Source organism: Oratosquilla oratoria, chromosome 22 (assembly GCF_046742065.1).
Source record: "Oratosquilla oratoria isolate Oo_2021 chromosome 22, ASM4674206v1, whole genome shotgun sequence".
Classification (NCBI taxonomy): domain Eukaryota; kingdom Metazoa; phylum Arthropoda; class Malacostraca; order Stomatopoda; family Squillidae; genus Oratosquilla; species Oratosquilla oratoria.
The window spans coordinates 33,425,602-33,448,269 of record NC_134798.1 but is presented as its reverse complement, the minus strand read 5'-3'; the positions used below and the strand labels follow the sequence as shown (position 1 = coordinate 33,448,269).

Below are 22,668 nucleotides of genomic sequence, written 5' to 3'. Positions count from 1 at the left end.
AGGTAAATACCCACTCTCATCCACCACCCTTTCCTCCCTCTCATCTCAGGATTTTAGGGACAGAGAAGTGTCAGTTGTGGATTGTATTTTCCAAAACCCATATTAAACAGGTGATAGGTAATTGCCTCTAAGCCTAGCATTTACCATCTTTTCCAGCAGTTTACAGATGCAAGAGGTTACAGATAAAGGATGATAATTGGTTTCCAAATGATGGTCTTTTCCAGGTTTTGATTGATTGGGATGATTACAGTAATACCCCAAGAGTAAGGGAATTCCCCCTTGTTCCATCTAAAGTTGTATAGGTCTAATAAAAAGGAATATGCGATGTAGAAAGGCATATGGGATGTCACTAAGGCTTGGTGATGAACTGTTGCATTGTGGCAGTGCTGTCTTCAATTTGGAGATGTAAAAGGGTGCATTATAAGATTCACTTTTGGTGGTGTCAAAGCTACCCCTAGTAGATTCCATTCCTTCAGCCTTGATGTAAGAAGTTCAGCTCCTAACTTAGTAAGACATAAATCCCTGATTAAATCATCTAGCTCACTCTGATTTGGAAAGTGAGGCTCCTAAGTTGTTCTTGGTACAAAAGCTTCCTCCATTTCTTGGCTGCTCCTACTTATTGACTCTTCAGATGAAATACACACATATTCCCTCACCCACTCCCCCTCATGCATCACGGCATCAACCATATACAACCATTCTCCATTCACCCCTATCTTCTGTCCTCTCCCATCCTTCCTCAACAGAGATTCCCTCTTCCCCAATGCCCCTTTTACCCCATCCATCCATCTCATCCTTGGTCACCCTCTCATGTTCACTCTATTCTCTACCTTCCACACCTCTTTTACTAATCTTCCTTCACTCATTATTTCCATGTGTCCAAACCATCCCAATACTCTTTCACCAACCCTATCTCCCAACCCATTTTCCAGCCCCCATTCTCCTCCTCACCTCCTTTCTCATTCTATCCAGTCTTGGCTAAAAATTTTCATCAATTTCTTCATTGTCACAACCTTCCCACTCTCTTGAGACCTACAACATATCTTCTACCTGGAGGAGGAGAGAGAAAGAGAGAGAGAGAGAAAGAGAGAGAAATATAAAAAATATATCAATTGGAACATAAATATGAATTGTATGTGTAATCAAATTACAAGAAAACATAGCTAGATTTTTAGAAGATTTCAATATTGATTCTGTTGCAAAGAATAGAGTTCACAATCTGATAAGATATACTTACATTTTTTGGTGGGTGTGGAAAAGGTGCAATACAGGATAAACTGTTGGGATATGGAAACAATTCTTCCCTTGGCTTTTTCTATACTTTGATATGTCAATCAAGCAAAAATAGCAATCATTGTGATGATTTTTTTGGCTCTCGCCAAACTCTCGGCACAGGAAATGGCATTGTTTTTCTTGCACCTCTTAGCCATGCATCTAAATTTGATTGATAATTTCCACATATCACATGAGGGGCCCATGGTTCCAAAGTTTAGTCTATAAGAAGTCCAGTACTTTTCCACATATCACATGAAGGGCCCATGGTTCCAAAGTTTAGTCTATAAGCAGTCCAGTACTTTGCACCTTTCACAATTTATGTGATCCATGCTTTGGTCCAACACAGAAACCACACACTTCAACAGAATGAATTTGGTGAATTCCTCCATCCTCTTCTAGCCATGGTCAAGAATGTCAGTATTTATAGTAAAAAAAAAAAGTCTGTTTTCCGTATCCTATATGTTTCTTCATATTAGTATAATTTTTTATATCACTAAAATGGTCAATGGTAGAAGAAAAGTACATTTTTGGAGCCAGCACAAAATTTTGCATTAGAAACACTGAAAAAATTATGAGAAACAAAATTTTTGTGAAATAGTTTTATCCAGTGTTAGCATATGAAACTCTCAAATATGTTAAAATGTATTTACTTAGTTGTATTTTACAGGACAAGAGCTATGCTCATAGTGACCCGTTCCCGCATCTCTCCGCATCCAGTTTATTCTTTATTAAAATCTTGTTTAGTTTTGGCACTCACTGTTTTTCCGTTTAGTTTGTTCCAGATATCAATCACTCTATGTGGGAAGCCATTCCTTTTCAAGTCTCTTCTGTAACTATCCTTCTTTAGCTTCTTTTCATGTCCTCTTGTTTCTCTTCTGTCCCATTTTAATAAGTCATCTCTATCAAGAATTTCCATCCCTTTCATAATTCTGCAAATGGTCAACAAATCACCTCTTTCTCTTATCTGTTCCAGTGTTGATAGTTGTAATTTATCCAATCTTTGTTTGTATGTCAAATTTGATAGTATAGGTGCCATTTTTGTCACTGCTCTCTGAATTCTTTCTAATTTTCTTATGATCTTTTTTGTGCTAGGTGCCCATGGTGTTGCAGCATACTCTAGTTTAGGTCTTATTAGTGTAACTACTATTTTCTTTACAATTTCTTCATCCATGTAGTCGAAGGCCACTTTCATTGATCTTAACAAGTTAAAAGTCTCTCTGAATAATTTATTCACATGTTTATCAGGTGTCAAGTCACTTGAGATAATCACTCCCAGGTCCCTTTCTGGATCGACTTTCTTGACTTCCTTGTTTCCAATTTTATACTGACCCGATATTCTATTTTTGTTTTCTCCAAATTCCATTATGCTACAATTCTTAATGTTAAAGTTCATTTCACATCTCTGATTCCATTCCCATATTTTGTCCAGGTCTTCTTGTAGTGATCTGTAATCTTCTTCTGTGCTTATTCTCTTGAGTAATTTGGCATCGTCAGCAAAGAAGTTCATGTAATAATTCACTCCCTCATCGATATTTATATATATGGCAAACATTAAAGGAGCCAATACAACCTTGCAGGACCACTTATCACATCTTCCCAGTTTGAATTTTTTTCTCTAAGTACCACTGTCATTTTTCTCCCACTTAAGAAATCCTTCATCCATTTCAGTAGCTTATCTTGTATTCCTCCTATTATTTCAATTGTTCTTATTCATATTTTATGTGGTACTCTGTCAAAAGCCTTCTGCAAGTCCAAGAAGGTGTAATCTGCCCAGCTATCTCTTTCTTGTATTATTTCAATTAATCTTGAATAAAAGCATATTAAGTTTGAAGTACATTATCTTCCACTTTTAAAGCCAAATTGTTTAGGGTTTAGTATCTTATTTTCTTTCAAGTGTTTGATCCATTTGTTTCTGATAACTTTTTCACATATTTTTGCTACTGTACTTGTAAGGGATACTGGTCTGAAGATTGTAGGATCTGTTTCCTCCTTTATATATTTGTACTATGTTTGCATCTTTCCAATCTTGCGGTACCTTTCCTTCGAGTGAAAAGTCTATTATCTTGTATAATTTGTCTGTCAGTTTGTCTATATACTCTTTCAGTATCCAATTTGCAATTCCATCCAGTCCATGCAATTTCCTAACATCTAGGTTTTTATTTGGTCTCATTTCTTTCTATGTTACCTTTATTTCTTTCATTTTAGGGGGTCTTTATTGTTGTCCATCTTCCCAAATTTGTGAGCTCTCAATTGTGAAAACAGACCTAAAATGTCTGATCATAACTTCTGCCACTTCTGTGTTGTCTATATGTTCTTTATCTTCATGCGGTTTTACAATTTAATGTTTATCCTTTAATTTGTCATTTACATATCTGTAAAAGAGTTTAGGTTGATCCTTACATTTGTCTATAATATTTTTTCCATTCTTTTTTCTTTCCTGCGTATATTCACATATTCATTCATAAGTTTATATGTTTGCCATTTGGATGTTTTTTGTGCCTCTTTTTCCATCTTTTCCAGGCTTTGTCTCTTCTGTCTTTAGCCCCACTGCACCTTTTGTTATACCAACACTTTATATAAATCTCTTTTGCTTCTTCTTTGGTACATATTCATCAATTCTTTCCTTGTACTTTTCAAGGAAGGAATTGATAAATATGTACCAAAGAAGCAAAAAGATATTTATATAAAGTGTTGGTATAACAAAAGGTGCAGTGAGGCTAAAGACAGAAGAGAAAGCCTGGAAAAGATGGAAAAGAGACAAAAAAAAAAAAAAAAAAAAAAAAAATCTAAATGGCAAACATATAAAACTTTGGAATGGATGTGTGAATATCCGCAGTTGTGAACTGGCTTCGAATGGGGTATACAGTACCCATAAATGGAGTATACCCATAAATGAGAGCATCCTATGTATCACAGTTTATTTCATGTTGCCTCTCCATTTCATTATCCAGACATGATAAGGGTTCACAAAAACATGGTGAAGTCAAGTTGTGGAGGGGGTGCATGCAGGGCATGTGTAACCCACGAACTAAAAAGAGGGAACATGATTACATTGTTCAGATCAATGAAGTGTGTAGACAAAGTTGACAGAGATCTCGTGATTGGAATAGGAGGGCATCGTGCATTATGTGGAAATTGGAGCACAGTGGGGGACTGAGAGGCAAACTATTAGAATGGATGAGAGATTTTTTGAAGGAAAGATAAACGAGGACAGTAGTAAAACATGAGATATCAAGCTGGAGAACAGTAATGATCAAAGTTCCACAAAGTTCAATGCTTGCACCAATAATATTTTTTGTCCATGTCAATGACGTGATAGAAGGAACAACAAGCTATGCAAACATGTTTGCATATGATGTAAAAATCATGAGAAAAGTAAAAAATGAGGAGGATGGTAGACTCTTGCAAAAAAGGTCTAGACACTATTTTTGCAAGGAGCCAAGAATGGGAAATGAAGTTCAATACCAAAAAATGCAAATTACTTGAAATAGACAAAAGACCATCCTTAAACTATTCCTTGGAAAATGAACCCATTACAAAAGGAAAAGAGGAGAAAGATTTGGAAATGTGAATAAAAGACCTGTCACCTGACAGACATATCAGCAGAATTGTGAGAAAAGCATATGGATCACTGCAGAAGATCAGCATGGCATTTCACTATATAGATGAAGGGATGATTAAAAACCTCATCAAAACCTTGATCTGTTCAAGACTGGAATATGTGTCAGTAGTATGGTCCCAACACAGAGTGAAGGATGTAAGGAAGATCAAGAGAATACAAAGGGCAGCACTGGGTCTACTAACTTAGACAGATTGAAGAGAAAATAGTGATATGATTACAGTATTCAGGTCACTAAAGGGAACACATTACATTGACAGAAGAGATCTCCTAATTAAAGATGGGAGAGCTTTAAGAGGTCATGGAAGCAAATTAAGAAAGACCACATGTCTAAAGGATGTGAAGAAATAATTTTCTATATAGATGCATAAATACTTGGAATAGTTTAGGAAGTGATATAGCCAAGCTCAAACAATACACAAGTTCAAATACAATAATTGGAAATCAAGGATATAGATCAAGTTAGAACTGTGTATGAATTTGGGGATAGATATGTTGAAAAATTGGAGAATAGGAGATGGAACCCAATGAACATTGCTCTTTTCCTGTATACTACAATTATCTCAGTCTCCATTCTTTTCTCGTTTTTTCTTTCTTGATCTTAGTTTCTTAATGTCTTAATTTTTTCTCTTTCCTCATCATTCGTTTCTTTTATCCATATATTTTCATAGTGTTCGTTTCTTGCTGATTTTCCTGCTCTTGTTAAGATTTCTTCCCCTGCCATTTGTGACCTTAATTTTATCTTTAGTGGTCAACTTTTCCCTCCTGTATACTTACCATTCTGTGCACTGCCTCTATTTCCTTTTCTATTTCTTGCTCTTTATCTTGTACTACTTTTAGAACATTTATTGCCAATTCTTTGTCCTCTATATCTCTCAGGAACCAATTTCAGTTGTTTCTCCTTTAGACCATATATTACTATACACTTTTTTTTTTATCTACTGTATCTCTTACTTTTTTTTAACCACTTCCATATGGTGATGCCTACGTAGGCGTCATGAGGAGCAAGTGGGTACGCAATGATGCCGACGTCGGCGTCTTGATTATATTTATTGTAGTCGTACCTACGTAACCTCCATTCTCTCTAAACTGGCTTCATCATATTTTCTATGGTTATCAAAATTCACGGGTGAAAGAGAACAAACGATTGAGCACTGACTTTATTTTTTATAATGCAATTATTATGACGCAACATCGCACATCGGGCAGCTAATGCTGCCAGATGTGCAATGTACCCCAGAGTGAAGAGGTTAATGACTGCATCTTCAGCCTTCTCCTGCATTTGCTGATGAACTATTTCTTTAAAGATTACCTTATCTTTATCTTTTTTTCAATCATTCCTGAGTTGTTGCAAATCGTGTTTTCCTATGCTTTTTCCTGCTTCCACGGTCATTGCTTTTATCCATTCATCCACCTCTTACTTTATGGTCTCATTGTGTTTTCATTATTTTTCAACCTCTCATTTTCACATTTTAACTTGGCCAGTTCTATTTTTAGTGCACTTACCGCTTCTTTTATTTCAGTGTTTACTTTTCTATGTCACTCACTTCCTTGTTTAAGTCTTTATTTGTCTTCTATAGTTCAATAGTTTCTTGTTTCCATGATTTGTTCATATCTCTCATGTCCCTCTCTATGTCTATAACTCTACTAAAAGTCTTCTTTTGGACCCACTAAATCCAGAGAAATGGCCCTCATCACCATTATCAAGTAGAAACCTTTTTGTACCTCTCAGTGATCTGAAGCCTATGTTTACATTCTGCTTTGCCCTAGCACCGGTAGATGGGTCTGGGTACATGTTTATATTGTAATGCAACAGACAGCCATCTTGGGGTTTCTCTGGCCCATTATCATTTTCTTCCATTTTACTTAAATTACACACTATTCACATTGTAAATTAACCATTTCAGGTATCCATGAGCACTCCCCTTCCCATTTATCACACCCTAAGTATTCTGTAATTGTATCACTGTTAAGACATTCCATTTTTAAAAACATTCTCAGGAGCTCCAATTTATGCGTGTTGTCACTGTATTTTACGGGAAGAGAGCTATGCTCGTAGTGACAATTGACGTTTGTATTTGCTGCATGCTTTGGCTGGCTACCTCTCTTACAATAAAGAAGAAACCTTTGGTACATAGAGCAATTTTTTTAATATTTTAAAAACCTAACTGATCAAAAAGTTTCCTTTCATTCACTGGCATAATTTGTGGATTAACTCTAAAAGAGGTACTTGGAATAACAGTAAGCAAAGCTTTTGTCATTACCTAGACCATAGGTTCCCAAACTTTACCATGCCAAGGACCCCCCAGATATTTAAGTCCCACCCGAGGACCCCCAGCCAATCAAAAGTTATTATTACCATACCAAGATACCCATTACATGATTATAATGCAGTAATTTTACTATTTGCATATTCCTACACAAAGAAAGTATAAAAATAAGCATTTAAAATATTTTCAAAATTTTGTCGATTTTCGTTTGAAAAACTTTTCCTTCTTCAGTTCACACTTTCTGTAAGCATAGAATAAAGCCTGAATGAATATAAATAGTAATTAAAAAGAAACAAATGAAATATTATGACAGATATAAAAATGTAATAGAGAAGTGCTGGCTGATTGCACAACAAAATATCGATATCACTGACACTATAATGACAGAGAATCAGTGTTGTATATTTTTATAATTATATAGTTTTTTCTGGAGTTAATTTTTTTCCATTGTGTCACGGACCCCCTAGGACCTTTTCAGGGACCCCCAGGGGTCCGGGGACCCCAGTTTGGGAACCACTGACCTAGACCACCACAGATACAGAATGATTTCCGAAGAAGGAAGAGGAAGAAAATGAAAAGAGGTCTCAATTGAAAACTTTTCATATGATGGTATGTATGAATACCTCAAATCAAAGAAATAAGTGGAGGAATAAATGGATATGTGAAAATATAAAAAGAAATCAGGTAATGTGCTGTATTTGATGAAGTCAGAGTCAGGATTTTGAGAATTTGTGACCTATTGACAAATCAGATTATTCAATTCACAAACAACTAAACAATAGTTTGAAAAAAAGGGTTTAGAAAATGTTGCCTAATATTTCTTGAAGGCTTAAAGAGGTGTCTATACAGAAAAATAATAATACTTGCTACATTTTTCCAAATATAATTAAATGTATTAGTACATTCCCATATACAGACGCTCCTCAACTTACGTTTTAGTTACGTTCCGAATGGCCGAACGTAAGTTGAAAATGAACGTAAGTTGTTACTGTACTATACATCCGTAAATTCTATTACCGTATCTTACAAAACACCCCTAAATAATTACACATAACATTGTAAAATAATAACATTAATTTCAAATAAATTAAATTCAAGCAACATAAATTGAGATGGTGGAGGAGGAGGGGAGGATGAGGATGAGAATGAGGCACTTTCAGTCCGTTTGTGCAATGTACACAATGGATGCAGCGTCATGCGTAAGTATCATTTGAACTACGGAGAGCGCGCTAAACTAAAAAATTCACTCAAAAAATTTTTTTTTACAATTTTTTTTTACAGTCGGTTCAAACGTAAAATCGAAAAAAATGTAAAACGAATGAACGTAGGTAGAGGAGCGTCTGTATTTGAAATGTGATTTTTTAATTAATTGTTGCTATGATTTTCACAAAGTGGAAAACCTGCAGTCCTACAAAGGGGTGGCAACAGTCCTTGGGTATCCCCACAGATCTCTCTGGTAAGAAATTTTGGACTTTTTGTCTGTGGTATTAGAGTGGGAATGTTTATATGTCACCAAATGAATGTGGTTGGGGGAGGGGGACAATAACCAGCTGTCAGCTCCCCATCTGTGAAAATGTGTAAGAAATATAGCTGTAATGGATAGAGATCATGGGCTAAGTCTTGACATCTAATGTTGGCCCTTCTGGACTGCAACTCCTGATGGAGGCAAGGGGGTTGATAGGTTTTTGAAAAATGTGCTCCTTCACTGTCCATCTTGCAGGACCACTATATGCAGGCACCTGCCATTGGTCCTTATGATTATTCAAACTAATTGAACAAAAGTTGTAAATAATACCTTGATAAAGGTCTTCCCGAGGCTGACAGTGGCGAAAATGAAACTTCAAATAACTGATCCATCCCTTCAATATTTTTGACAAAATACTGGAATTTTAGCTCAAATATCTCAAGTGTATGCCGCAGGACTGAGTCAAAATCAGCATTTCCAAGAGCTATGAGATTGAGTTGTTCCTCCACAGCACTTCGCATCGTTGGAAGGACTAGGTCTGGATCAATCTATGGAGAAAAGTATAAAATACATACCATTATACAAAATTTATTGCATACATACAAAAGCCCTTTCCCCCCTTATAAAAGGGGTAGCAGAGTCAAAGAATATACCCTACTTACATCCATGCCACACCTATCCAAATCCATTTGTTGCCACTTCCATAACATTTGTGCCAAAGACAATAATGAAATGATGCAAACCAAGGGAATGTTCTTGCTTGCTCCATAAATCATATGTTAAATACAAATATGTAAATACGAAGTTCTTCATAACTTAAGGCAGGAACAAGTGAAAGGGATGAGTGACATATTCTTAACATAATTCTAATAAACAGGAAGAGGGCTGTACTCATGGGATCCTGTCTCTTAAACCCGTTCCTCAATCTAATGAACAAAAGGTGAAGGAGGATGTTGGCCTGATACATATAAGAAATTTAACATATTTTCTGCAATTTAATATCAAACTTACCAAGGATTGTGAAGATGGGTTCTTGATATGCCATGACTGTACAGTGGGGGATTCAGAAACTTAAAGAAGTCACTGGATTTTGTCCATTGCCTCAGAAACCCATTAACCTCTTCAATACAAGCCAAATTCTTGCACACAGCATCAGATGCCTGAGGTATGATGATTGATGCATCACAATACTCGCATTATAAAGCATAAAGTCACTGCTATATTACTCATTCTCTTTCCCTGAGTAATAATAATCAACCCATCCATCCCTTTCTTGTATTATACCTATTAGTTTTGAGTAAAAACAGATTAAATTTGTAGTACACGATCTGCCCTGTCTGAACCCAAATTGTCTTGGGTTTATTATATTATTTTTTCCAGGTGTTTTACCCATCTATTCTTGATAATTTTCTCACAAATTTTGGTTATAGTGCTTGTTAGTGAGACCGGTCTATAATTAGTTGGTTCTTCTTTGTTTCCTCCTTTATATTTTGGTACAATGTTGGCATTTTTTCCAATCTTTTGGTATTTTTCCTTCTTTAAGTGAGCAACTTATGTTATATATTTTGTCCATTAGTTCTTCTTTGGATTCTTTTAGAATCCAATTTGCAATTCCATTCGGGCCATGCGATTTCCTAACATCAAGGTTTTCACATCTTTCAGACATGTCATTCCTAGTATTTACTTAATTGTAATATACAGGAAAGGAGCAATGCTCATTGGTTTCCATCTCCTTTCTCTAATTTTTCATCATACCTAGCCTCAAATTCATATGCAGTTCCAATTTAATCTATATCCTTGATCTCCAATTATGGTATTTGGATTTGAACTCATGTATTGTTTGAACTTGGGCTATATCACTTCCTAAGCCAATACCCCATCTGTATTTACCTAGTATTTACATAGTTGTATTTTACAGGATGAGAGCTATGCTCACAGTGACCCGTTTTCATATCTCTCCGGATCCAGTTTATTCTTAAAATCGTGTATAGTTTTGGCACTCACTGTTTCTCCATTTAGTTTGTTCCAGACATCAATCACTCTATGTGGGAAGCTATTTGGCTACCCCCCATGTAAGGGGGAAAAAGCCCTTGGTATATGTATGTATTCTGTAACCGTTCTTCTTTAGCTTCTTTTCATGTCCTCTTGTTTCTCTTCTGTCCCACTTTAATAAGTCATCTCTATCGAGTGTTTTCAGGGATGGAATGGGTGGAAATGATTTTATGCCTTTCCCTTTTTGGCTACCTCCCTTGTAAGGGGAAAAAGCTTTGGTATATGTATATATGTCTATCGAGAATTTCCATCCCTTTCATAATCCTGTAAATGGTCAACAAATCACCTCTTTCTCTTCTCTGTTCCAGTGTTGATCGATGTAATTTCTCCAATCTTGGTTCGTACATCAGATATGACAGTGTATGTGCCATTTTTGTCACTGCTCTTTGGATTCTTTCCAATTTTCTTATGTTCTTTTTTGTGCTAGGTGCCCACAGTGTTGCAGCATATTCTAGTTTAGGTCTTATCAGTGCAACCACAATTTCTTCAACCATCTCTTCATCCATGTCGTCGAAGGCCACTTTCATTGATCTTAAGTTAAAAGTCTCTCCAAATAATTTATTGACATGTTTATCAGGTGTCAGGGATCTGCTTGTGGAGTGTAGTTGGGAAGGCCTGTGGGAGGGTCTTGATTGAGAGGATTGGGAGGGGGGCAGGGGGAGTGATTGGTGAGGAATGGTGGTTTTGGGACAAGTGGGGGTTGTGTAGATCAGATTTTTGTGGTAAGACAAATATGAGAGAAAGCTATAGGAAAAGGTAAGGATGTTTTTTGGGCTTTTATGGATCTGGAAAAGGCTTACAACAGGGTAGACAGGAAGGCACTGAGGGAGGTACTGCAGATGTATAGGATAGGAGGAAAGCTGTTAAGAGCAGTCAAGAGTTTTTGTGAGAGTAGTAGAGCTTGTGTTAGGATTAGAAATGGAGAGAGTTAACCCCTTCCATACGGTGCCGCACACGTAGGCGTCATGGGGAGCGAGTGTATTCGCGAGGCTGCCATATCGGCGTCTTGATTATATTTATTGTAGTCGCCCCTCCATAATGACATTCTTTCTAATTCTTTTGTAATCGCATTTTCTATGGTTATCAAAATTCACGGGTGAAGAGAGAACGATCGATATAAGCGGTGACTATATTTTATGATGCGAGTATTATTACGACACGTCGTACGGCTGGCATTGGCTGCTGCCACCGAGATCTAAGTCCATGACGCCTACGTGTGCGGCACCGTATGGAAGGGGTTAATGGTTTGAGGTAAAGGTGGGACTTCATCAGGGATGTGTTATGTCGCCCTGGCTGTTCGATCTATACATGGATGGGGTGCTGCGAGAGGTGAATGCAAGAGTAGTGGGTCAGGGGTTGATGGTTAAAGAAAATGGAGAAAAGTGGGAAATAAGCCAGTTGTTTGCTGACAACACTGCGCTTGTAGCAGGATCAGAGGAGGGATTGAGGAAGTTAGTGACAAAGTTTGAGGTGTGTGAAAGAAGGAAGCTGAAGATAAATGTGGGCAAAAGTAAGGTGATGAGATGTACAGGGGGAGAGAGTGACAGGAGGCTGGAAGTGAGCATTAAGGGTGAGAAACTGGAGGAAGTGGATAGTTTTAGATACTTGGGTGCGAATGTGGCAGGAAGGGAGGAGTAGGGGTGGAGGTGGAATGTAGATTGAGAGAAGTGAGTAAATGCCTTGGTGGATTAAAAAATGTAATGAGAAATAGACATCTGGGAATAGATGCTAAGAGGAGGCTATATGAAGGAGTGATTATGCCAACAGCATTGTACGGGGCAGAAAAATGGAACATAAGAGAGGAAGAGAGGAATTTGAATGTGTTTGAGATGAAATGTCTGAGAAGTATGATAGGGGTTACTAGGCTAGATATAGTGAGAAATGAGGAGATGAGGAGGAGAACAGGGGTGGAAAGGGAGCTGGAAGATAGGATTGATGAAAGAGGATTAGGATGGTTTGGATACATGGAAAGAATGAGTGAAGAAAGATTAGTAAAAGAGGTGTGGAAGGCAGAGGTGATAGGAGTGAATATGAGGGGGCATCCTAGGATGAGATGGATGGATGGATGGATGGGGTGAAAGAGGCATTACAAAAGAGAAGAATGTCTGTTGAGGAACGATGGAAGAGGACAGAAGATAGGGGTGAATGGAGAAGGGTTGTGTATGGATGATGCTGTGATGCATGAGGGGGGAGTGGGTGGAGGATGGGGGGTGAGGAAGTATGTATGAGAAAAAATCTGATGCAGCCCGAAGGGACTTCTCCCCGTCTTCTCCTTTTCTGCATGAGGGGACGGAGAGGGAGGGTCGCCAATTTTATGAAGCGGCCTTGCTGTGGATGCGCTGTGTCTTGCGACACTGCTTCTGACCCAGGGCAGTGGACAGGATGCAGGGATGACCCGTCATCCAGGAGGTGTCAAGATAAGAGGGAGGGAGGAGGGTGGAGGGGAGTGGAATATGTAGGGAATGGAATGGGTGAGAGTGGTTCCTATGCCTTTTTGGCTACCCCCGTGTAAGGAGGAAAAAGCCTTCGGTATATGCATGTATGTATCAGGTGTCTAGTCACTTGAGATGATTACTCCTAGGTCCATTTCTGAATAGACTTTTTTTACTTCCTTGTTTCCAATTCTATATTGACCCAAAACTCTATTTTTGCTCTTTCCAAATTCCATTATGCTACATTTCTTAATGTTCAAGTTCATCTCACATCGCTGACTCCATTCCCATGTTTTGTCTAGGTCTTCTTGTAGTGATCAGCAATCATATTCTGTTCTTACTCTCTTGAGTAATTTGGCATCATCAGCAAAGAAGTTCATGTAATAATTTATTCCTTCATCCATATCATTTATATATATGGCAAACATTAAAGGAGCCAATACAGAGCCTTGCGGGATGCCACTCTTCACATCTTCTCAGTTCGAATTTTTGTCTCTAAGTACCACTCTCATTTTTCTCCCAATTAAGAACTCCTTCCTCCATTCCAGCAGCTTACCTTGTATTCCTCCTATTATTTCAATTATTCTTATTAATTTTCTTATGTGGTACTTTGTCAAATGCCTTCTGCAAGCCCAAGAAGGCGTACGTTATTGTGGGGTTAAAAGCTGCTACATAGCATGCAGCTGATACTGTAGGGTCTACATGGGGTGCCTCTACAGACCAGAGCCACACATCATTTTGTCTGTGAGAGAGGAAATATTTATTCATAGAGAAATGATGATACTTTTTTATAATATGATTGTCCCTCTGTTATGTTGTCCCATCACTCTTGTTTCTGTCCTGTACCATTTCGCTGAATATAATTTTCTCATTTCACTGAACCCTGTGGTGGGGGATAAGAATAATGCCACCAAGCTTTCCACTTGAGTTGTATGAGGTGACAAAAACAGGACAGGGATAGGATTAGGTATCCTCCCTAAAAAAGTGAAGGCATATGAGGGTCTGGGAGTTTTCCTACCAGTACCCTAAGGTTTGGGTCTTTTAACCTCTTCAGTATGGGCCAAAATCTTGCGGGCAGCATTAGCTGCCAGACGTACGATGTTTCGTAATAATACTCGCATCATAGAAAATAGTCACCGCTTATATCGATCGTTCTCTCTCACCCATGAATTGTGATAACCATAAAAAATGTGATGAAGACAGTTTAGAGAGTATGTCATTATGCAGGGGCAACTACAATAAATATAATCAAGACACCGATATGGCAGCCTCGTGTATCCACTTTTTCCTCATGCCGCCTACGTAGGCGGCACCGTATGGAAGGGGTTAAAGTTTGTGGATGTGGTACACATGAGAGTAAAATGGAAGAGATAGGCAGTATGTTTGTGAGAAGAAAGATGGATGTGTTGGCACTGAGTGAAACTAAGTTGAGAGGTAGGGGCGAGTGTGAGCTTGGGAGTGTAGCTGGGAGGATCTCAGGAGAGAGGACGAGGGAGACAAGGGGTGGCTATACTAGTAAGTATTTACCTAGTTGTATTTAGCGGGAGGAGAGCTATGCTTGTAGTGACCCGCAGTTGTATCTTTCTGCATCCAGTTCTTTCTTAAAATCATGTATAGTTTTAGTAATCACTGTTTCCCCTTTCAATTTGTTCCATGTATCTATTACTCTGTGTGGAAAGCTGTTCTTTTTCAGATCTCTTCTGTAACTGTCTTAAGTTTCTTCTTGTGTCCTCTTGTATTTCTTCTGTCCAATTTAGGTAGGTCATCTTTATCAAGGATTTCCATCCCTTTCATAATTCTGTACATGGTTATACTCTGTGTGGAAAGCTGTTCTTTTTCAGATCTCTTCTGTAACTGTCTTAAGTTTCTTCTTGTGTCCTCTTGTATTTCTTCTGTCCAATTTTGGTAGGTCATCTTTATCAAGGATTTCCATCCCTTTCATAATTCTGTACATGGTTATGAAATCACCTCTTTCTCTTCTTTGTTCCAGAGTTGATCAATTTAGTTTGTTCAATCTTTGTTTGTATGTCAACTTACAAAGTGTTGGTGCCATCTTTGTCATTGCTCCTCGATATTTTTTTTTTTTTTTTTTTTTTTTACTAGGTATCCATACTGACACTGCATATTCTAATTTTGGTCTTAATAGTGTAACTAGTATCTTCTTTACCATTTCCTCATCCATGTATTCAAAGGCCACTTTCATTGGTCTTATTAAGTTGTAAATTTCTCCAACTATTTTGTTTACATGTTTGTCTGGTGTCATGTCGTTTGAGATAATTACTCCTAGGTCCCTTTCTGAGTTTATTTTTGTAACTTCCTTTGTACCAATTTTGTATTGACCCGATATTCTATTTTTGCTTTTTCCAAATTCCATTGTACTACATTTCTTAATGTTGAAATTCACTTCATTCTTTATATTCCATTTCCAGACTTTGTCCAGGTCTTCTTAAAAAGATTTGTAATGTTCTTCTGTACTTACTCTCTTCAATAGTTTCGTATCATCTGCAAAGAAGTTCATATAACATTCCATGCCTTCATTCATGTTGTTTATATAAACAGCAAACATTATCGGAGCCAATACGGAGCCTTGGGGGACTCCGCTTATCATATCTACCCAATTTGAGTTCTTTTCTCTAAGTACCACTCTCATTTTTCTTCCGTTCAAGAAGTCTTTCATCCATTCCAATAATTTTCCCCATATTCCACCTATTGTTTCAATTTTACTTAGCAGCTTTTTATGTCCAAGAAGGTACAGTCTGCCCAACCATCTCTTTCTTGTATTATTTCTAGTAATTTTGAGTAAAAGCATGTAAACATGATCTTCCATTTCTAAATCAAAATTGGTTAGAGTTTAGTATGTTGTTCTCTTCCAAGTGTTTAGTCCATTTATTTTTAATAACTCTTTCACACATTTTTGCAATTGTGCTTGTAATGCATACTGGTCTATAGTTTGTTGTATTTTATCTCCTTCCTTGTATATTGGTATGTTTACATTTTTTCCAATCTTGTGGTACTTTTCCTGCTTTCAGTGAGAAGTCAATTATCTTGTGTATTTCATCTGTAAGTTCATCTATACATTCTTTCAATGTCCAGTTCACTATTCCATTGGGCCCACATGACTTTCTGAAGTCAAGGTTTTTTATTTGGTCCCTTATTTCTTTCTGTGTCACCGTTCTTTCATTTTGGAGGATCCTTCTTGGTGTCCTTCATCCCACAATTGTGAGCTTTCAATTGTCAATTCAGAGCTAAAGTGTCTGGTTATTACTTCAGCCATTTCTACATCTTCTATATATTCTTTGTTTCCTTAATGCAGTTTCACTACAGGTCAAGTCTCAATTATCCAAAATCCTCGGGACTTTTACCGGAACGGATAATCAATTTTTACGGATTATGCGGGAATTCATTGTAAATTAATAAAAATGGTACTAGAGATAAGGAAATTAATTAAGTAGTCATTAAAGAAGTTAATAAAGAACCTAAATAAGGAAATACAGGTACAGAAATGAGTCATAGTACTGTACTGTATTTACCAAGGGTAGGTGATTTCTTCTCACAAATTGTAAAACCCACACAATCACTGCAGAGATGAATTACATAGAGGTGGATTTAGTAGAGATGAATTACATAGAGGTGGATTGAGTTTTATCAGTGGCAAGGGTGATATCAGGGATTGGGTCTTCATTGGATGTGTCATCATGTAAAAATACAGGTAAATTCACATCAGGCATTTCTGGGGTAGGGTTCGATGCTGCTGGTGTGCTGCTCCTAGGGTTATGTAGAGGTAGGTCCCATGCACAAGAAGGTCTTGGTTGAAGTGACACTGGCCGAGGCTGTGGTGTAGGAGGTGGAAATTTTCTTAAAGAAATCCTAGATTTTTCGTTGTTTCATGTATTTAGGCTTCTCTTAGATGAGTTTTCCTTGGAGGTTGTAAATCCACATAATTTCTTGCTCAGAAATAAATGGCCATTGCTAAAGTGCAGCAATAAATTTCTCCACGAGTTCAATGGTTTCATCCAGGGAAATCTTATCTTCAGCTTGTGCAGTGCCATCATCTACTTCTTCATCACTGATTTCATTTCCTCCATCAGGAGTTGCTACCATCCTAACAATTTCTTCATTTGACAGCTGGTGAGCGAGTGGAGAATCAGCGTCTACCTCCATCTATTCATTTAAGTTTTCCTCATTTAGACTCCCTGCAACCTCACTGTTGAATTCTCTTGCATAATTCAAAATGTCTGCTACAGTGCCCCCCACATCAGTAACTTGATGAACGACAGTGCCAACTAGTGGCAGGAATGTTAACTGTAAACACAAACACCCATCGGTACGGTATGGTCCGACTTTTTTTTAGTATGGTACAATAAATAAAAGTTGAACTGCTGATTTTTTCAACTTTTCTATGGATTTTACATGATAGTGTACGGATTATTGATTTAGCGGTGATTCTTTTTGGATATTTACATGGATTTTGCTGGATAGTGTATAGATTATTGATTTAGCAGTGATTTTTTATGGATATTCATACGGATTTTGTGGATTTACATGGATTATTGATTTGACGGTGATTTTTTAATGGAATTTCCGGGATTACAGAAAATCTGAGCCCGGATAATCGGGACCTGACCTGTATTTCATGTTTGTCTTTTAGTTTATCGTTTACATATCTGTAAAATAGTTTAGGTTGGCCTTCGCATCTATCTATTATATCTTTTTCATAGTTCCCTTTGTCCTCTCTGCATATATCTACACATTTATTTCTGTTTGATGTATGTTTGCCATTTAGTCACTTTTTTGTCTTTTTTCAATTTTTTCCAGGCTTTGTCTCTTCTATCCTTAGCATCGCTACACTTTTTACTATACCAACACTTTATGTAAACCCTTTTTTGTTTCTGCTTAGGTACATGTTTATCTGTTCCCTCCTTATATATTTCTTCACAAATGTTCCATTTCTTTTCCATCTTTGTTTCATCATTTGCAAATTTTTCCCAACTAGTGTTTTGAAAAAAAAATTCTAAGTTTTACAAAATCAGTTTTGTTGTATATTAATTTTCCTTCTGTGTTTCTCATTTCTTCTCATTACATTTTGTTCTTTAAGCTCAAACTCTATTAGTATGTGGTCACTCTTCCCAATTGGCGTCTTATAATTGATTTCATCTACAATTTCAGGCTCAGATGTGAATATCAAGTATAGTCTTGATGGTTCTTCATTGTGATTATAACTAGTGTTTTCTCTGACCCAATGAATCAAAGATAGGTAAGCATGTGGTGGAATGGAAGGAGGTTTCTTCAAGGTTAATGTGGATGAAGGTAAAACTGGGAAGGGAGATGTGGGTTTTTGTAAGTGCATATGGGCCTGGTAGTGAGAAGAATGTAGAGTTGTAGAGGAAAGGGAGGCTTTTTCAATAGATTTAAAAGAGTGCATAGAGGGATTAGGGTATTGAGAGACCTTAATGCTAGGGTAGGAAATGAACCAATAGATGATGTGGTTGGTAAGTGTGGAGTTCCAGGAAAAAATCGCAGGAGGGTTGATGGTGTAGATGTGTCTAGAGTTGACCATAGAAAATAGTGTTTAGGAAGAAAGTCAAACATAAGTACACATTGGAGAGGGTGGTGGATGGAAGGGTGGTAGATAGAGTATTAATGGAATATATATAGTGGTAACCACAAGTATAGTAGGAAGAGTTAAGGTTGTATATATTCTAAGGAGAGGGAATATCAGATCATTTTTTGGAAAGTAAGTTGAGAGTGGAGGATAAATGAAGAGGAAAAGGACAGGAGCTTAAAGTGAGCTGTTTAAATGAAAAAAAGGAGGAGTACAAGAAGAAGCTAAGAGAGGAGTGGGAGGGAGTGAAGGATAAAGTAGAACTAGGAGTGGAGGAGGAATGGGGATGTTTCAAGGAGGGAATCAAAAGGTGTGCAAAGATGGTGTGTGGACAAGGAGGATGGGAGGAAATAGAAGAGTTGATCATAGCAAATACAGTGTTTAGGAAGAAAGTCAAGCATAAGTACACATTGGAGAGGGTGGAGGATGAAAGGTTGGTAGACAGAGCATTAATGGACTATATAGTGGTAACCAGGAGTATAATAGGAGCATGTTCCAAGGGGGGAGAATGGGGGAATATCAATCATTTTTTGGTGGAAGGTAAGTTGAGAGTGGAGGATATATGGAGAAAGAGGAAAAGGAGTGAAGCTTAAAGTGAGCTGTTTAAATGAGAAAGAAAAGGAGAAGGAGTACAAGAAGATGCTGAGAGAGGAGTGGGAGGGAGTGAAGGATAGTGTAGAATTAGGAGTGGTGGAGGAATGGGGATGGTTCAAGGAGGGAGTCACAAGGTATGCAAAGATGGTGTGTAGAACAAGGAGGAGGGGAGGAAATAGAAGGAAGAGTAGTGAGTGGTGGGATGATAAAGCAAAGAAGGTTGTAGAAGAGAAGCGAGCTTTCACAGATTGGTTACAAAATAGGATGAAGGAATCATATGAGAGGTACAAAGAAAAGAGAAGAGAAGTAAAGCATAAAATAAAGGAAGCAAAAAGGAGAGCAGATGTGAAATGGGGTAAGAGTATGACAGAAAAATTTTAAAATAAAAAAACAGACGTTTTGGAAAGAAATTCAGAGAGGAAGAGGAGGTGAATCAAGTACAGAAGAAAAGATAAAAGGTGCAGATGGAGAGATGATAATGGAAGAGAAGGCAGTAAAAGGAAAATGGGAAGAGTATTTTTGAGAGTTGCTATATGTGAAGGAGGATGGGGAGGGAAAGGTAGTTGCAGTGGGAAGTGCTACAAAAATGACAGTGATGAGCAAGGAAAATGGAGGAGAAATAAGGAAAGATGAGGTGATGGCAGTTAAGATGATGAGAGTAGATAAGGCACCTGGGTTGGATGGGTGTGATGTAGTGTGTCTATAAAAAAAAAGGAGGTACAGTGATGGTGGACTGGCTGGTGAGGTTATTTAATGTTTGTTTAAGAGAGGGTAGAGTGCTGGAGGAATGCAGGAGTACCTGTATATTTCCACTTTACAAGGGAAAAGGGGACAAGTGTGAGTGTAGTTCTTTCTGAAGGATCAGTTTGTAAAGGGACATTTAGACGGCCAAACAGTTTGACAAACCCGGTTTGTCAAACAAGTGTGTGAAGTGATGTTTGACCATGTGAATAGGGTATTTGGTTGTCAAACACGTTCGACAAATGTGTTTGACGACCAAATACCCAATTTACACGGTCAAACATCACTTCAAACACTTGTCTGACAAACTGGGTTTGTCCAACTGTTTGACCGTGTAAATGGCCCTTAAGTGTAGTTAGGAAGGCTTATGGGAGGGTCTTGATTGAGAGGCTTAAGAGAGGAATAGAGGGAGTAATTGGTGAGGAACAGTGGGGGTTTAGGACTGGTAGGGGTTGCGTGGATCAGGAGTTTATGGTTAGGCAGACATGTGAGAAAGCTTTAGGAATGGGGGGTAGTCCCAGAACAAAGACACTGCCACACCAGGATTTGAATTTGAGGTTGGGAGTGTGATGTGGAGGGTATCAGAAGTGATGAGTGGGTGAAGGAGGGAAGGAGTGGCTCTGCTAGTCAGATGAGATAGGAAAGTGGATGATGGAGTGGAGGGAAATATCTTTAAGGATACTGTGGCAAAGATGATATTAGGATGAGATATACGAGGTCTGTTAGAAAAGTATCCGACTTTATTTTTTTTTTTTTTTCAAAAACCTGATGGATTTGAATCAAGCGCACTTGCATGAGCAGACCTCGAAACTTCCTGCGCATGTGTGAATTTTTTCCTGACTGTCGATAGTGTCCATTGCTGGCAAGCAGCATTAGTGTGAGGTAATGTGTAGTGCTCTAGGCAGTTTTTCATTGCAAGGAAAATGACAACTGGGATTTGGTTTCCGGGTCATACCCGTACACCCAGGATTCGCCACCAGTGATTATGGTATTCATGAAGGTGAAGATTTGGCCATGAAGAAAGTACATACATATACCAAGGCTTTTTCCCCCTTACAAGGGAGGTAGCCAAAAAGGGAAAGGCATAAAATCATTCCCACCCATTCCATCCCTGAATACACTCCACACCCCTCCACCCTCCCTCTTATCTTAGCACCTCCTGGATGACGGGTCATCCCTGCACGAAATTCATGCCGAATCTGCTGACGGTGGAGCAAAAGCAACTTCATATTGAAGTCTCACAGGACATACTGGACTCAACAAACAGTGACCCCAACTTCATACATACATACATACATATACCAAGGCTTTTTCCCCCTTCCAAGGGAGGTAGCCAAAAAGGGAAAGGCATAAAAACACTCCCACCCATTTCATCCCTAAATACACTCCACACCCCTCCCACCCTTCCTCTCATCTGAGCACCTCCTGGATGACGGGTCATCCCTGCACCCTGCCCACCGCCCTGGGTCAGAAGCAGTGACGCAAGACACAGTACATCCACAGCAAGGCCGCTTCATTTAATCGGCGACCCCCCCTCTCCGTCCCCCTTTGCATATAAGGCGAGGACGGGGAGAAATCCCTTCGGGCTGCGTCAAAATTTACTCACACATACTACCCCACCCCACCCCCCACCCCCCCGCCCATTCCTCCTCATGCAGTCACAACATCATCCATATACAACCATTCTCCACTCACCTCTGTCTTCCGTCCTCTCCCTTCCTTCCTCAACAGACATTCCCCTCTTCCCCAAAGCCCCCTTCACCCCATCCATCCACCTCATCCTAGGACGTCCCCTCATGTTCACTCCCTCCACATCTGCCTTCCATACCTCTTTTACTAGTCTTTCTTCACTCATTCTTTCCATGTGTCCAAACCATCCTAATATTCTTTCATCAACCCTATCTCCCAAATCCTTTTTCACCCCTGTTCTCCTCCTCACCTCCTCATTTCTCACTCTATCTAACCTAGTAACCCCCACCATACTTCTCAGACACCTCATCTCAAACACATTCAAACTCCTTCTCTCTTCTTCTCTTATGTTCCACGTTTCTGCCCCATACAGTGCTGTTGGCACAATCACTCCTTCATACAGTTTCCTCTTCGCATCCATTCCCAAATGTCTATTTCTCATTACACTCTTTAAACCACCAAGGCATTTACTCGCTTCTCTCAATCTACATTCTACCTCCACCTTCACTCCACCTTTTCCTGCTACACTTGCACCCAAGTATCTAAAACTATCCACTTCCTCCATTCGCTCTCCCTTAATGTTCACTTCCAGTCTACTGCCACTTTCACCACTTGTACATCTCATCACCTTAACTTTTACCCACATTTATCTTTAGCTTTCTTCTATCACATACTCTCCCAAACTCTGCCACCAGCTTTCTCAATCCCTCCTCTGACCCTGCCACAAGCGCAGTGTTGTCCGCAAACAACAGCTGGCTCACCTCCCACTTTTCTCCATTTTCTTTAACCATCTCCAATCCCTGACTCACTACCCTAGCATTCACCTCTCGCACCACCCCATCCATGTATAAGTTGAACAGCCAGGGCGACATAACGCATCCTTGACGAAGTCCCACCTTTACTTCAAACCACTCACTCTCTCCATTTCT

General features: G+C 38.6%; 1 protein-coding gene across 4 annotated transcripts in view; it reads right to left on the bottom strand.

Annotated features, from left to right (window-relative positions):
- Top3beta (DNA topoisomerase 3-beta) overlaps window positions 1-22,668 on the bottom strand; it is a 140,492-nt gene that overhangs the window by 39,383 nt on the left and 78,441 nt on the right. For all 4 annotated transcript variants that reach the window (XM_076205732.1, XM_076205730.1, XM_076205729.1 and 1 more), the window contains one exon: window positions 8,960-9,177. In XM_076205732.1, the coding sequence (XP_076061847.1) occupies window positions 8,960-9,177 (218 nt within the window). The remainder of the gene's footprint in view (window positions 1-8,959; window positions 9,178-22,668) is intronic.